The 16,874-nt window shown below is 45.4% G+C and overlaps 2 protein-coding genes and 1 long non-coding RNA gene across 8 annotated transcripts; 2 read left to right on the forward strand and 1 right to left on the reverse strand.

Annotated features, from left to right (window-relative positions):
* Positions 1-449: 449 nt before the first annotated feature.
* Positions 450-4,036, forward strand: LOC125551112 (cyclin-dependent kinase B1-1). Its single transcript, XM_048714270.1, has 7 exons — positions 450-990; positions 1,629-1,692; positions 1,796-1,907; positions 2,023-2,116; positions 2,690-2,759; positions 3,147-3,285; positions 3,586-4,036. The coding sequence occupies exons 1-7, from the start codon at positions 633-635 to the stop codon at positions 3,676-3,678; spliced, it is 930 nt and encodes a 309-aa protein (XP_048570227.1). The 5' UTR covers positions 450-632; the 3' UTR covers positions 3,679-4,036.
* A 616-nt stretch (positions 4,037-4,652) lies between these two features.
* LOC125551113 lies at positions 4,653-6,363 on the forward strand. Its single transcript, XM_048714271.1, has one exon. The coding sequence runs from the start codon at positions 5,306-5,308 to the stop codon at positions 5,978-5,980; it is 675 nt and encodes a 224-aa protein (XP_048570228.1). The 5' UTR covers positions 4,653-5,305; the 3' UTR covers positions 5,981-6,363.
* A 3,040-nt stretch (positions 6,364-9,403) lies between these two features.
* Positions 9,404-15,097, reverse strand: LOC125551114. Of its 6 annotated transcripts, XR_007302197.1 has the most exons (11): positions 14,496-15,095; positions 14,346-14,388; positions 13,739-13,998; positions 13,567-13,642; positions 12,421-12,471; positions 12,072-12,149; positions 11,609-11,783; positions 11,163-11,267; positions 10,253-10,376; positions 9,574-9,598; positions 9,404-9,485 (listed from the first exon to the last, which is right to left on the reverse strand). It is a non-coding gene; the product is annotated as an uncharacterized LOC125551114 (long non-coding RNA). The 6 variants fall into 6 exon arrangements; XR_007302198.1 differs by lacking the exon at positions 9,574-9,598 and having other exon boundaries at positions 9,414-9,485; positions 14,496-15,096; XR_007302201.1 differs by lacking the exon at positions 9,404-9,485 and having other exon boundaries at positions 9,499-10,376; positions 14,346-14,422; positions 14,496-15,097.
* Positions 15,098-16,874: the final 1,777 nt, after the last annotated feature.

Consider the following 16,874-nt stretch of genomic DNA (forward strand, 5'->3'; position numbering starts at 1 on the left):
GATCGCGGCGTAGCCGCCGTTCCCTGTGTCTTCATACCCGTCGTCTTCGCCGCCCCAGGAGTAGCCGCCGCACTCCTCGGCGCCGCCGTTCCATCATTCATCCTCTCCGCCATGTCCTCCCCACCAGAAGGAGAGCAACACTCCGACCCGCACGTAAGGAATCGCCGCCGATCCCTCCCGTGCCGTCGAGATCCTCACCGCCACCGCTTGCAAAACCCTAACCCTAGCGCTTGAGCCGATCGCCTGGCAATCGCCTCAATCGCCTATCCGTGTTTTACGTGCGAGGTGGACCCTGGGGACACGTGTTAATCGACCGAGGTGGTTTGCGGAGACGAGAAATCATCCGGTAGATTTTAAACATTTTCCTTTTTTTTTAGAGGATCGAGCGAGGGGGTGGGCAAACAAGCAGCGGCCCAGGCGCCCAGCCCATCTTCAACTCGGCTCTTTCGTTCTCAAGTCAGCCACGCAGCAGGGTCGCAGACCCGCTTCACCCGTTTCCTTTCATCTTTTTTCCCTCTCTCCCCCATTTCAAAACTTCCAGATCCACCTAGGGTTTGCGCCTCCTCCCTCCGCCCCCATCACACAAGCCGCATCGAGGAGGACGACGCCGACCTCGGACCGTCGGAAGCACCATGGAGAAGTACGAGAAGCTGGAGAAGGTCGGGGAGGGCACCTACGGCAAGGTGTACAAGGCGCAGGACAAGGCGACGGGCCAGGTGGTGGCGCTCAAGAAGACCCGCCTGGAGATGGACGACGAAGGGATCCCGCCCACCGCGCTCCGTGAGATCTCCCTCCTCCGCCTCCTCTCCAGCTCCCTCTACGTCGTCCGCCTCCTCGCCGTCGAGCAGGCCACCAAGGGCGGCGGCGCCGGCGGTGGAGGGAAGCCCGTCCTCTACCTCGTCTTCGAGTTTCTTGACACTGACCTCAAGAAGTTCGTCGACGCCTACCGCCGTGGGCCCGCCCCTAAGCCGCTCCCAACGCAGGTCGTCAGGTAACGATTTTAATTCGTTTTGAGGCTGATTTGCCCTGCTCACTTGGCTTTCCGCCGATGCTACGTCGGCTGAGTCTCCTATCCATCGATCTGAGGACTTGGCACTTCCTCATATATGCCCATTCTGAACTCTGAGTTTTGCATCGTAAACGTGCAGAACATTGATATGCAATCAGAGCGAACTACACTGTAATTTTTAATTCGTAATTGACATGATTAATCTTGACGATAAATTGAAGAAATTAAAACATTGAACCATTTTAAATGCTGATGAAATGTGGAATCAGAACATCATACGGTTGTATGCGTTTGTAGTTGGTTTGAATTCGTCAAAAAATATGCAAGCTCTACTACTCTAGCCTAGTTGCAGGAGACTAACTAAGTAGTGCAGTATAATGGTTGAAACTCAATGTTGACTGCTGCTGGCGTTCTGTATTTTGCATACACTCAAGTTCAGATTAGGGCCCCCTCCAAATCCAGAGAGCTTAATTTGTTGGTTGCTTTGGAATCAATTCATCTTCATGCCTTTATTTTGGGGATGCTATCGTTAATTTTCATTGGATAGCAGTTGGCGGAATCCATTTTAATTTTGATAGGTCTGTTTTGGGCTAATAGACAACTTTCTTTACTTTCTTGTAGAGTTTCTTGTATCAGTTATGCAAAGGAATTGCACACTGCCATGGCCATGGGGTCCTTCATCGGTTAGACCTTTGTTTTCTGATTTATGTTGCTGTACTTATCGGCCCATACAACATTGCAATTGTTGCTAATGTGATTTATGATTGTTCCTCTTTGATATCATAGGGATTTAAAGCCCCAAAATCTATTGGTTGACAAGGAGAAGATGATACTGAAAATTGCAGATCTTGGGTTAAGTAGAGCTTTTACTGTTCCTATGAAAAGCTACACCCATGAGGTACTGTTTACTCGTCTATTCATCTGTAAAATTGGACAGTGAACACTAGTTTGACATAATTTATCAGCATGGTTTAGTATGTTCCTCAGTCATATTCCCTATTTTTGTGTTGTAGATCGTGACGCTTTGGTATAGAGCTCCTGAAGTACTGCTTGGAGCAACACATTACTCAACCAGTGTTGATATTTGGTCCATCGGATGCATCTTTGGTATGGCAATATTCCTTAATTTTGGTCTATGTTATTGAGTACTGCCTCTGGACTGGTTTACAAGCCCCTCTGGTACTTTGAGCCTAACTTTGACCACCGATTTAGTAAGAAAAATATAAGTTACATGCATAAAAAATACACCATTGGATTCACATTTGAAAGAAGCTTTCATTGCATACTTTTTGTGGCATATAATTGTACTGAAACGGAAAGCACACCTGTACAATCACAGCAAAAATACACTAGGGAATTGATGGTCACTCCTGTCTATATGAAATAGTAGATGAGTGGTTTTGTGCTTTAGATCAGTGGAAATTGCATTTGCTCGAACCAAGGTATTACCATAGCAGCAATTCTAAAGCCTTCAACGTATGAAGTATTGCAGTTTAAGAGTCAACTACCAAGATCTTAAGCTCCAATTTCACATGGGCCTCATGCTTTTGAATTTCTGGCCGACTCCTCAGTTTTTCCTTGCTCTCCTTAACTTACAAGATGACATATTTTCCACTTTTGATTGAATCCCCCTCCTCGCCCCCACCGTTTGATGTTTACACTCTTTATTATTCTGCACAGCCGAGATGGTCAGAAAACAGGCTCTTTTCCCTGGTGACTCTGAGTTACAGCAACTGCTTCACATTTTCAAGTATTTCTCTTTCTCTCTCTCCTGCTTCTCATTAGTACTGAGAATATGTATTTGTCAACTTATCATGATAAAACTACTTTTCTTAGTTGCAAGAATATCATGCTAGTACTTTCAGAACAATCTTATTTTTCGTCCTGTTCTGTTGAAAAACATGCCGGATTTTCCATGAGCTGATACTTGCCACAATCTGGAAACATAGCAAAATTTGTCCCAATTTGAGATGGTGGACTTTATCAAACTGTTCTTTGTCAGACTCTGTCTGAAAACTTCTGATTCGGATTAGCACCAGTGCGACATACAGTATGTCGTATTTTATTAGTTAATATTTCTTCTATCAATTTATATTGTACATGCATTGAACCATTAATTAAAAGTGCTCCTTATCAGGCTGTTGGGAACTCCTACCGAGGAGGATTGGCCTGGAGTAACTGCTCTGAGGGACTGGCATGAGTTTCCTCAGTGGAAAGCACAAAGATTGACACGTGCAGTCCCTACACTGGAACCAGAAGGAATTGACCTGCTATCGGTACGCTAAAAAGCTTAAATGCTAGCCCTTCATTCTCTTCACTGGAAAATCATTAGCCTGTCAAACTAAACATGCACTGTGCTTCATTACTATTGCTTGTTGTTTCTCCAACTCAACAAATTCAAGTTATGGGGATGTGCTTAACCATCCATTCCCTGTCATTTGTCTGCTATCTTATGATGTTAATTCTGCTGAACATTATTTTGATGCACTTGAGTTGAGTTTTCTATTCATATGCCAAGGCTGCATCAAGTATGTCTAGCCATATGGGCTTACATTTCCATGTCTCGTTCCTTGCAGAAAATGCTCCAGTTCGACCCGGCGAACAGGATCTCAGCCAAAGCCGCGCTAGAGCATCCCTATTTCAACAGCCTCGACAAGTCTCAGTTCTAGCTGTTCTAGCTACCGTGTGATTTTTCTCAACTTGGTGTGTGCGCTCTGCTCACCAACTTGTTCTGCCATGAGATCGATGCTGAAAACGCACGAAACCATGTTTCATCTACCTACAATCAGCAACGGCGTGTTGCTGGTAGTTGGCTCCCATGAGCGCCCGTCTCCTAAACCTCCAGCACTTGATTTGCCCTGAGAATTATCGACTGAAGATACTGTAGGAGTTTTATTTGCTCTGTACGGAATTGTTTGATGAGATGGGTTTGTGGACAACAGACATTTGTGTAGCATAATAAGGCAGTACTAGTATTTGTTAAGAAAATGTTGCTTCATGACAAGTGAAGTTATTTGGAGCTGCGAAGTGGTGAGAGGCGTGGCGTGTGTCCGTGGAAGGAGCTTAATAGTTACATTTGATGTGGACATTTAACATAAAGCATGATTCTGGCGGGGACATTTGGCCAGCCGAGGTGCGGGAACTGTAATGAGCATATCCAAAAATACAAGCCATTTCTATGAGCTGGCCCGGTTTAGCAAAAGTCATGCTAAAATTGCACACCGCTTTGCCAAATTGTCATGCTAATAAAAAGGACTATGAACTTTCACATGCCTTGTTTGAGGTATAGAGTTGGATGCCAGCTCATGACCAAATGTACGTGGACAACCCCAAACATATCCCTGGACATTTGGGGTCTTGTTTGGTGAACCGTAGAAGAAGTCTTAAGGGCAACTCCAACGCACGAACGCATTTTGTCTGTTTAGATCTGTGTCGACAGAAATCACAGCCCAATGCGCAGACATAAACACGTTTTGTGTCCATGTGGACGCAAAACCGCCTCAAATTTGGGCTGGGTTTGCATCCACACGAACACGAGACAGACACACCGCGCATTCGCTCGGTGTCCGCCCTACAGTCCTTTTAGATGCGCGCGCGTGGGGCCGGGGCGCCCATTCTTCTCCCTCTCTCTGCCCCCAACCGCTCGATAGTGCCCAACCCTAGCCATTGTTACCGCCGGTCGGAGAGGGTTTCGGTGTCGGCCACCTCAGCCTCCAGCCGTATGCGCGAGCTCGAGATACACCGCCGGCACTGAGCTCTCCCTGAAGACCTCCTCCACGATCCGGCATAGGATGTTGACTCGCCGAATTAGGACGCCTGGTTTGTGGCGAGCACGATGCGCGCCACCGGTCCTTCTTCGCCTCCCGTGTGCGTGCTCCCAGTCCACCAGCGGCTATTGAGGGGGAGACAGGTGAGGCGTCCGACGAGGCCCACAAGAAGGCCGGCGAGGAAAGAGCTCGAGGAGTTCGCCAAGTGGCTGGCCTGGCATTGATCCTGGCCCGGAGCAGCCGGAGCACGCGTTGGAGTTGGATTTGCCCCCACCCCAAGATAAGAATGAAAATGTCTGGATGATAATCAAAAGGCCCAAAGAAATACTTGAGATTAAGAAATTTCAAGCAGGCAATCTATGAAGTTTCCTTTTTCCGTTCCTGTTAACCAGTTCTTTTTGCGCGGTAACCAATTCAGACGCAACGGCACCACGCTGTGCGGTGCTGTCCACGTACGTACGGTACCGTCCATCGTCAACAGCTCGTCAAAATTCCCTCCCCGGCCTTGCCTACGCCATCGCATCCTCGGATGGCAATGGGGTCCCCTAAATCGAAATCGAGCTCCCCCATGGCGTCCTCCAAGCCCCCCACGCCGTCCTCCGCGAGCCACCACCAGGCGCGCCGCCGCCGCCGCCGGTGCCTCGTCGCCACCACGGCCGTCCTGCTCGCCCTGGCCGTCGTCCTCGCCGTCCTCTTCCTCACCGTCCTCCGCGTCCGCGACCCCACCATCCGCCTCGTGTCCACCCAGTTCGTGGGCGCCGCCCCGCGCTTCGCGCTCCTCCCGACCCCGTCCCTTCACCTCAACCTCACGCTCCTCGTCACGGTGTCCGTCCACAACCCCAATCCGGCCTCCTTCACCTACGCCGGCGGCGGCCACACCAACCTATCGTACCGCGGCGCCCACGTCGGGGACGCCGAGATCGACCCGGGCGCCGCCGTCCCGAGCCGCGGGGACGCGGAGGTCCGGGTCGCGCTCACGCTGGAGGCGGACCGGTTCGTCGCCGCCGGGGACGTGAGGCAGCTGGCCGAGGACGTGGAGAGCCAGGCGATGCCGCTAGACGCCGCCATCACCGTCCCCGGCACGGTGCTGCTGTTCGGCGTGTTCAGGCGCAGCGCCGTGGCATACTCCGAGTGCAGGCTCGTGGTCGCCGTCATGGGGATGCGCGTCCAGAGCCACGAGTGCAACAGCCGCACCAAGCTCTGACCCGATGATCGATGGATCTCGCCGGAGAAGATTGGGCGCGAGGCATGGCCGTGAAGGGGGGCGACACGTGCAGCCACGCCAGCGCACAGGGGAGTTTGGTGTGCCCCTGTGCGGTTACACGTTCGATACAAATGGAGGATTGAAATTTAAACAGCGGATTCCCGCAAAATCGATGCGTGTGTTTCTACACGTACGTGCGAGATTGGGGATTTGTATCTGATCTGACGATAAGCTATGACTTGAACATGGTAGTGTAGTGTTTTTTTTAGGAAATCATCGAGGGAAGAGTTCTCTCACGTGAATATATACTAGATCGGAATCGCTCCTTGGCGCGAGGGTGCCGGTCCAACATTTTGGTCAAGCTGGTAATGTTAAGTCAGTAGTAATCCAAGTTTATAGTACATATTCAAACAAGATAAAAAAACAAAAGAAAGAAGAAATATTCACACATGGTAGAAGCAAGACAATATGGAGTTCAACATCACCATAACATTACCGTAAGGCAGCATCGAGTTTAGTGCATTCACGAGAACACAAAAGACACTTGACATTAAGTCTGATACTAAAAGCGTGAATGCGAGAGAGGCAGTGGATAGAGTATGAGCATGATAAAACATAACGAACTACAGAGTCATAGATAACCGATGCAAATAAGTGGCTTCATTCAACTGCCTTGTCAATGAGCTTCATAGGCAACCTGATGCAAACAATATGTGAGATATATGGCATATAATGATTTCTCTATAGACAATGCACTTGAAATTTCGAAGGCAAAGGAACATATCTGATACTCCCTGATCCCTGCCGCCTCGACAAAGCTTGACCAATTGTTGTTATTGTGGCCCTAGACCAAAGCGCGCCTTGGCGCACATTGCCCGTCCAAGTGCCATGACCCAGCATGTATAAATCTTGTACATTCAAAGGAAATTATGGCACTCTTTCAAGACTAATGAGTTTAGTGGCGATTACAAACAGTAGAGATATATATAAAACATGGTATACTGAGTATACTAAGTCAACAGGATAATTAATTTGCAAAGCACGTGACAAAATTTGTTTCAAAAAGCCAGAGCTACTGCTAGATAGGTCAAACTGTTTGCATCAAGTTTAGAGAAAGCAAAAAAGATTCAAGATACCAACAGCCTGAATGTTAGCTTTCAAATTCCAGAACCATACATCATCAACAACATAATATAATTAAAATAGGATAACTTAACATATAGGCCATTTCATTATTTCTAAGACATAAACAGAACAAATAGTCCCATATCAGAATTATCAACAACATGACAAAATAAAAGGAGGTCCGTACATATCAGAACCGAGACTCCAAATCTCATGTCTCAGACATGAAATATATTCTTTATCAGATTTAAAGTACCACAATGGGCTAATAATGACTGTCAATGTAGGGTAGGTACAACATGCCTTTCTTTTCTTGGTCCTCTCACAAAGGCATGGCTCACTACACAGTCTTAACCACTGGGTGTCTACCTGAATAACCAAACCAATCAGCATGTCAATTACAACTACATTAGAACCAAAAGGATCCCTAGTAAATTTCAAATTTAAACCAAGAGGATTGTTGTTAGTATGTATCTAGTGAGATTTATCATGGTATAAACATCAGCAACCACATTGGTTACTTATAGTGGAGGGTACAGTAGAACCAAACCTATACATTTTCACCGTATCTTCATTTACTCGTACGACTGGTATATCCTTTGTACTCATGTGTATCAATTAGGAAGAAATTAATATTGGCAAACAAATTCTCTTCCAAATTAAGCTCAACAACATACAGTAAATTGTATTTGGACTGGTTCCCATCTACTACTTGCACATCTCAGAGTCAACTGTCCATGGTATATCAAATAGAAATTTAGGAAGGAAAAGGAAGTGAAAGATAGACGGATAGATAAATGAAGAGTGGGAGAGTGAGGATATAGGCATAAGAAACATATCAGAATAGACGGTGACCGCATCTGCGGGCGTCATTGGGTTCTTTTCCATGGTTCTTTCCTATTTTATGAACATTGGGTAAAAGAAAGCAGGGAAAAGAGCAGGAGCAAGGAGGAGAAACAGGGAGAGGCATGAGGGGCAAGAGTCGACCAAGATTCATCAACCGAGATCCATCAAGAGGGGTAGGGTTTGTACCTAAACTATGTCGAGGTCACTGTAGCCGCAGTTCCGGATCCAGGCGAGGTAGTGTGAAACTTAAGACATGGAGAGAAGGGTCTTCTTGACTTCTTGTATTCCTCTCATTTGCTACTGTTTTGTAATCGGGCTGAGCCCAATCCAACATGAGTAGTGAAAGTGCGTTATATCGACTAGAGGGGGGGTGAATAGGCGATTTTTATGAAAGTCTTCAAAACGTGAGAGTTATGAAGACAAACAGCGAAGATTATGCCTATTACTATGCAGCGGAAGTTAGATTACACTAGGCCAGCCATGGTCGAGTATTCAATAAAGTAAAAGCACAATGACAAACAGCTGCAGTGTAATAAGGATCAGGTAGGAAGAAGTTATGAAGCCAAACAGATCATACATTCACGTTGTGAAGACAAAAGATAAAGCAAGCATGCAATGGCTTCACAATGTGTAACAGTAAGAAAAGAAAGTGAAGATAAAACCAGTGACTCGTTGAAGACAATGATATGTTGGACCAGTTCCAGTTGCTGTGACAACTGTACGTCTGGTTGGAGCGGCTAGGTATTTAAACCTTAGGACACACAGTTCCGTACACCCAGTCCTAAACACACAATTCAGGACACCCAGTCCTCACCGTTTTCTCCTTGAGCTAATGTCACACAGACCTCGCCCAATCACTCTGGTAAGTCTTCAAGGTAGACTCCCAAACCTTTACAAACTTCGTTCTACACAATGTCTCTTGGATGCTCTGAACACGACGCTTAACCGTCTGGAGGATTCACAGTCCTCAAGTGTAATAAGTCTTCAGATCACACAGACAAGAAGACCTAAGTGATGCCCAATTTGCTCTTGCTCTGGGTGGTTACGGCTTTTCTCCTCACTAGGAATTTTCTCTTAAAGGCTTCGAGATGGGTTGCTCTCAAACGACAAAAACCGTGCACTGAAATCTGAGCAGCCAACCGTTTATGGTTGTGGGGATGGGCTATTTATAGCCACTTGGCAACCCGACCTGATTTGTCCGAAATGACCCTAGGTCACTAAGGAACTGACACGTGTCTTCAACGGCCAGATTTTAAACTCTCATGGCAACTGAGCATCACTTCAGTCATCCTAACTGGTTCTCCTGGACCCCACTTAACAGTACGGTGGTACTTATGACTCAACACAAAAGAAAAGGAACTACGAAAGATCTAAGTCTTCGAGCTTCATAGGCTTCATAACGTGTCTTCTTTTGTCATAGTCTTCAATGTGAATATCTTCATATACCACCTTTGGCTTCAATGTCTTCATACGTTTTTAGGGGTCATCTCTGATAGTAAAACCAAATCAATGAGGGACTTCTACCTATGTTATCCTGCAATTCTCACAAACACATTAGTCTCTCAATTAGGTTTGTCGTCAATACTCCAAAACCAACTAGGGATGGCACTAGATGCACTTACAAGTAGGCCTAATAGATTTTGTTGTCTGTAGAAAGAAACAGCAGTCAAAATAAATTAATCAGTTCAGATGAATATGAATAGCTGACATATGTGATCAATTTTTCTCACTTAAAATACCAGGAACCTAATGCCTTTAAAACACCAGCATCCCAATGAATATAAAAAACCCGAGACAGACATACAACAATTTATTTTTGTAAGGATCTAAATGCAATGACCATTTTACCCTAACAATGTCATAGGTCTATATCAAGGTAGATTATATATGTATGTAAATACCCAACGGCGCAAAGGGAAATTAGAATGATTGTAGAAAATGACCAATCTAATATAGCAAGCTACTCCCTCCGTCCCAAAATTCTTGTCTTAGATTTGTCTAAATACGAATGTATCAAGTCACGTTTTAGTATTAGATACATCCGTATCTAGACAAATCTAAGACAAGAATTTTCGGACAGAGGGAGTACATCAGAAGGATGACATAGATATAAATAGGTTCAGTACATAGCAGTTGGTCCAAGCAATAACAAAATGCAGTGGAATTAGTTATGCCAAAAGCAATGCAATTTGGACTGAAATTATTGCCTGGAGTCCTGAAATCTGTCCATGACTCCAGGGTGCTAAGCAGGAAATTCACCTGCTACTACATTCTAGGAATATGATGTAGTTTAGTTAGTACCTTTCTTTTCATGTAGTGGCCGTGGTCATTGCAGCAGGCGCCGTGACTGTCTCAACCTCCTCTTCCGTCTCTACGGCCCGTGCTCCTCCTTCCGAGTCATGAGGAATCACAAGGATGTAAGCCTCTGAAATTTAAAAGGAAAAGGAACCACAAGGTCTCATCAGCCTGTTTAGTCATGGAAGGAAGCATCACATTTATATACACAACAGGGGCAACTTAATTTGAGAAAACATGCATGTATTGAACGCTTCCTCCAAATAATATATGGAGTTAATTACACATGCATCGATTTAAGCTAGCTCTTTTCCAGATTGCTCAGGATATTTTAATTGCTAGCAAAGAATCCTGTGAAAGAAGTTGGTTATGTTTCGACACACTGCAAAGTTGGTTATATTTCGACACATGCTACAATGTCAAATAGAGGCCCACTTTCCCAGATTTCATTTCATATTCACCCAAAGCATACATGGACATATGGATACACACTGGATCCAACTTGTCTATTTAATAAAAAAGAAAGAAGAAGGATCATCTGTAAAGAGAAAACACCACATCACCATAACCAAATGCTTAAGGTCGAAAAGGTATGCATTCATCCACTATTTACAACTGATCCTACCAAGAAACATTTAAAAAAAATACAACAAGCACTGACAAAAATATAGGAGCAGCTATTATAAAAATATGATCAGAATGCGTTAGAAATAACTTGCATAATATGACAGTGGATCATATCTCACAATTAGAATACATTATAATATTGAAAACAAAAAATGAGGTGACCAATTAGAATATTCTCATTTAGGTGACCACATTCCATAGTTTAAATTAAAAAATTAGGCTTCTCCCTAAAGCATGCACTCAAGTAGGAGGCATTAAAAAAGAATCTAGATGAAACATACGGGCATACCTTCGATGTTTCATTGCACATCTTAATGGAGATATTATTATCTTATGGACCTCAGTAAAATTGACGACCTTATTAGTTGCAACTATAATTATATGAAACAGGTGCCTGCAACGAAAAATGACAAACCATGATTGATCACAAATGAATTAAGCAGCTACAACTATTCTATCTCATTCATCGGATAATGAAAAGAGAATCGGTTAGATGCTAATAGAAATAGTGTGATTGTTTAGACACAATTTTATTTATTTTTCATTTATGATGCTCTTTGCTTTATCCCAAAAACCCATTGTTTACTTCACCTTAGGACTGCATAGGAGATATTTCTTTCAAGGGATAATCAAATCAGCTATTTCTATTATAATCCAACCTATTCACTATCGGAAGATTAAAGAGAGGGACATAATAGAATGAAATATGTATTACATAAAGAGAGCGTAGCTCACCTTGTTGCTGCAAGTTGGCATTGCTTGGGGAGGCAGTAGCTGCAGGCTTTGAGAAGGATGCTGTGTATACGGTTCTCCTGTTGTTGTAGCTTGTGGGAGATGCGAGGTGCAGTGTGCAGGCCGAGATCTCCTCTCCCTCTCCCATCTCCCTCTCTGCTTCCTCCTCCAGCCTGCTCTATTTGCCAAAAAAGATGCACCTTACCAAATTCAGAAAATGACACCGAGAATAGATGCAGAGATAAGTAGAGGGTACTCAATAACCCCTAGAAGAAAAAATTGAAAAGTAATGTGTAATTTGACTTCAGATTAACAGCCTATGTGGGTTACTCGGCTGACTAATTATAACCACATGTCACTAAAACTACATGCCAAGACGCCAAAGACTTCCTCAACAACACCAAGAATAAAATCTCATTACTTAACCTACAAACTTTGTCCAATATGGGAGAGGACAGATGGTTACCTTGGCGGATCAAGCTGCGGGACCTAGAAGAAGCAGTGGCATCTTGGGTTCGAAGTTCGAACAGGCGAGGTTGGCAAACTGCAGGCCAGAAGACATGATGGTTGATGGCTACTACCAAATCTGTGTGGCGACGTAAACTAAATGCACCAAGTCATCAAAAGTCTAAGTAAAGTTTGCATAACAAAATAGCATTACAAATACTTGATATTTTATATTAGGGGTGCAGTCCAAACAATGGTTCATAACAACGCATCTATACAATAGAAGGCACCACAAGCAAGCCAAATCAGGTATGAAAATAGTAGATAACAAAGCAACACGAGAATAGTAGTCGAGTATATTGGCATACCTTTAATTCTCAAAGAGTTGATTGGTTCATAACAACGGTTCCAGGAGAAAGCTGCGATAGAAAATAAATAAATATATTCTTTCAAAGAACGCCCAAAGGTTTGAGCAGGATAAGGTAATAAATATACATGATATGTAAACTTCAAAACTATATAGCAAATGAGCATACTGCAGAGAGATAAATGCAGATTTGAAGCAACATATTCATAGATTGGCAGAGTCTAATTGTAGCAGCATATCCTTGTGAGACCGATACACCTTTTGAACTTCTCTCTAGCCAAACACATGTAGTCTAATTGTAGCAGCAGATGAGCGACATGTGGCACTTGAATTTATTGACTGTAAGTCACACCACTATAAAATACAAAGCATTGATCCTTTGCTGTTATAACCAAAAAAATTCGTAATTTTGTAAGAGACACAAAAACAGAACTACGGCCTAGGATCTTATTTCAGAGGTCCCTAACCCTGCCAATTAAAAACATTTTTTCCTCTTGGTATGATGGCTTAATGAGAACAGGAATTTCAGGATGATTTCATTTAAATAATAGGTCAAGGAGTTCTCACATAACCAAGATTGGTGACTGGGAATATCTGGTGCATAATTCGAGCATAACCAAGATTGGTGACTGGGAATATCCCGTGGGCAGCGGCTAGATGTATAGTTTTATTACATAGCGACAAGTACGTAGTATATAGAAATGGTGACAATCTTCAGATACAGAGCTGCTGGATGCTGCAGAGAGACCAAATTAAGCCAGTAAAACAACTCAATAGCAGGTTCCTACAGTTAAAACGACATACACAACATAAGACAGGTCAGTATCTTTGAACCTAGTCGCTGCCAAATGGTATATTTTGAACAGGAAGAAAACAAGCAAAATCATTGCCAAACCGCACATATCTGAACCAAGGAACTTTAGAATGACAACTATCCATGACTAATTACCATCACCAAGGCAGCAACACGCAGATTCATGGAAAAGAATTTAAACTACTGTTTTGAGGTTTCAAAAAACAAAAATATTTAAAAAGGATGTACACCAGAACTGTAAAGCAGGGAATTATGTGATAAATTCATAGGCCAATGATGATATTAATGTTCCTAAAGTCGCTATGCAAGGGGGAAATATGAGTAGGAACTGACCTGCACAAGAAATGTTGGAGATGCATCTTGCAGGAACTCACAGATTCCTTTCAGTAATCAGTACGCCATGTCCTCTCTGAAAATTCAACAACATTTTCAAATATGTAAACTATACCACCCGATCCACTACAAATCAAGTCGACAAACATTCAACTTTCAGCTCAAGCAATACCTAATTTGATCACATCCAAGTTTTAATTCCATCAACCGCAATTTCTGATCCAACAAATTTTGATTCCATCACCCACAATTTTTGATCCAACAGATCTGGGAAGCCCGAGACGGTACCTTCCAGATCTAGGGGAGAGGGAAGGGAGGCGCCGGTGCCACCCTGGTGACGACCCTTCGACCATTGCCACATCCACGCAACCACGACTTCGGCAGAGAAAACAGGCGGCACGAATCAAGGGCCGTACTCATATCCCAGACCAGCTGCAACACGGTTAATGGAATCGGTCACACCAAACCCAGGCCATGATAAAAAAAATCAAATGTATGTGGTGTCATGCAATCTTTTTGAACTCAGATCTTCTGCATAAAGTGATTCATATTAAAAAAAACATATATATACCAATCAATTAGATAGGAGAATCACAAATTATCTTGAATCAACCCATTGATAAGCACACCAAACTGAACCGAATAAGATAAATGCAGACAACTAAATAGTATCTCTTCCATACATGGAAGAACCAGAGGCATCAAATAACATAAACTTAGCAGCCAACCTTGCTCGATGAAATGTAGGGCTCATAAGAGGCTAGGGAACCGATTCATACCTACGGAGCAGTGGCTACCTTGACGTTCGTCCCTCTGGAGCTGCTGCACACACACATACACTAACCTATATGTCAAGCTGCAGAAAAAGGGATCAAAACAGAGGGGGGGGGGGGGGGGGGGGGAGGGGGGGAAGTGGAGACGGCACTCACCTCCACCTTCGCACGACGGATCCGAGGCGTCTCACCTCGAGCAGTCTTCTTCCTGGAGGTGCACGAACGCGAGGACGACGGTCCCGCGCTCCTCCAGTCGATGGCGACGCCTGGACAGCGACCAGGAGGCGATGCAGTGCGCGAAAGTTCGGACGGGGTTGGGGAGGACCAACCGGAGGTGCGGGCGCAGCGCCGGCGTTGATGGCGACGCCGTGGACCGGCGACCGTGGCGCTAGGGTTAGCCGGGGCCGCGCGTAGAGGGGAGGTGCGTCGGGTCAACGCGGTGGAGAAGGAGCAGCGTCACGAGATGAGCTCGTGGATGTGCTGTATGGCGACGGACCTCGCCGGAGTTGGCCGTGGTGGTGGGGGCAGGGGGGAATACAGAGAGAGAGGGAGGGAGGGAGAGAGAGAGGGCGACCAGGAGGCGATGCAGTGCGTGAGGGCGACCAGAGGAAAGGGGACGGGAGGGCGGGCTCGCCGTCGGGCGATAGGGGGCGGCGGCCACGGTGGAAGGGGAGGGGGCGGCGGCCATGGTGGAAGGGGAGGCGGCGGCGGCTAAACAGGAAGAGGAGAAGCTGATGTGGGAGAAACGGATGGGCGTTGGGTATCGTAGCGAAATTACGAAAATACCCTCGGCGGGGCACGAGAATAACGGCGGTGGCACAAGATATTTCCGGTGGTGAGCTAAACTGTTCATTGCAATAGTGTCGCAGGCTCCATCCGGCGGTCTAGATCGCCCGGGAGAGAGATCCAAGGGTCGGAAACGCATCAAGTAAACACATTCGACGGTCCACGATTGCTGAGCTTTGAGAGCGTCCGGGAGTGACTCAATCTCTTATTTCTCGATACTGCTCAAAAGCTGCCAAAGACCATGGTTATCCCATGATTTTGGCTGATCCAGTTTATAAAAAAAAACCGGCTCAAAAATCTAAAGAAGTTGGTCTCATTCATGAGGAAAACCAGATAAAAACAATACAAATAGCAAGGGAAACGAATATTAAAAATGAACACTTGGGACAAGGCATGCTTAGCTAGCAGACATAAGGACACACGTAGATGTGGAGTGACGTTGAGGGATGCTAGACTCTACAAGGAGTCTAACGCACTGCATTGGCGTGTGTGCCGAGCTTCACGACACATCTCAGAAGCATCTACAATCAACGAGTACAATTGAACACGAACCTCTACTTGGTGCTCCGCCATAGAAATTCGGAACAATTAGCAAGTTCGGGGAGGCATCTTCCGTCGTCAATGGGTAAAGATAAACCGAGATATCACCAAGAGCACGAAGCTTGCCGCAACACAACGACAGCCACGAGAGGGTCTTGAGCATGAATAACAACAACGGCGAGGCACCTTCACAAGGGAAAACAGATGGCCGTCCTACGATACCAAAGGCACGCCGCGAAACCCTGAAGAACACCACCGAACAATCACCATCGACCTCAATGCGGCCGCATTCCCACATTCGTCAAACCCACAACAAACATGCACCACACCAATTAACCGAGCCAACCCCCAGACAATGCCTTCAAGAAAGGGTGCGACGCGGGATGTGTCACCATTGTCTGTTCCGGGCGCATCTAGAGCAGGATTTTCCCCTAAAGTCTGATTGAGAATGAAGCCACCATGACAGCGATGCCTCCAAAAAGGTTAGCGGTACCCACAGGCAGCGCCACCACCGGCTCCGGATGAAGCAGGATTTTCACCCAAGAGAGCACAAAAAAAGGACACCAGTAGATAAGTTTTTTTAGGGATACATCAGTAGATAGGTTGATGCATGCATGCAACCATGCAGCACCACAAAGCAGAGACCACGACCATGGCCGGAACTGGTCCACGGCAGCCCATATCCGGCCGAATCCAGCCTGCCCAAAGATAGCGTAGTTTGTTGCTCTTCTAGCCTTCTTGTTCGTGGCTACCTTCATAGCATCGTCATACGGCGGGCTGTCTTCGTAATTAGAAGTGCCAAAGATGAAGGTGATGATGGTCTCATTCGCACATCAAAGATGTTGTCGGCTGATATTTGCCATTCAGTGGAGGAAACTGCATTGCAAAATGAATGAATCTATGCTCTAAAATGCATCTACATACATCCGTATGTGGTCCATAGTGGAATCTCTACAAAGACTTATATTTAGGAACGGAGGGAGCCACCACCAGCTCCGGATAGAGCAGGACTTTCACCCAAGAGAGCACAAAAAAAGGACACCAGTAGATAATTTTTTTAGGGATACATCAGTAGATAGGTTGATGCATGCATGCATGCAACCATGCAGCACCACAAAGCAGAGACCACGACCATGGCCGGAACTGGTCCACGGCAGCCCATATCCGGCCGAATCCAGCCTGCCCAAAGATGGCGTAGTTCGTTGCTCT

Source organism: Triticum urartu, chromosome 4, assembly GCF_003073215.2.
Source record: "Triticum urartu cultivar G1812 chromosome 4, Tu2.1, whole genome shotgun sequence".
Lineage (NCBI taxonomy): Eukaryota > Viridiplantae > Streptophyta > Magnoliopsida > Poales > Poaceae > Triticum > Triticum urartu.

What these genes read in the sequence shown, in the direction of transcription:
- LOC125551112 (XM_048714270.1), top strand. Translation starts at nt 633, where the DNA reads ATGGAGAAGTACGAGAAGCTGGAGAAGGTCGGGGAGGGCACCTACGGC. An exon ending in TGAAAAGCTACACCCATGAG is followed by an intron (nt 1,908 to 2,022) that starts GTACTGTTTACT and finishes TTTGTGTTGTAG; the next exon opens with ATCGTGACGCTTTGGTATAG. An exon ending in AAGGAATTGACCTGCTATCG is followed by an intron (nt 3,286 to 3,585) that starts GTACGCTAAAAA and finishes CGTTCCTTGCAG; the next exon opens with AAAATGCTCCAGTTCGACCC.
- LOC125551113 (XM_048714271.1), top strand. Translation starts at nt 5,306, where the DNA reads ATGGCAATGGGGTCCCCTAAATCGAAATCGAGCTCCCCCATGGCGTCC.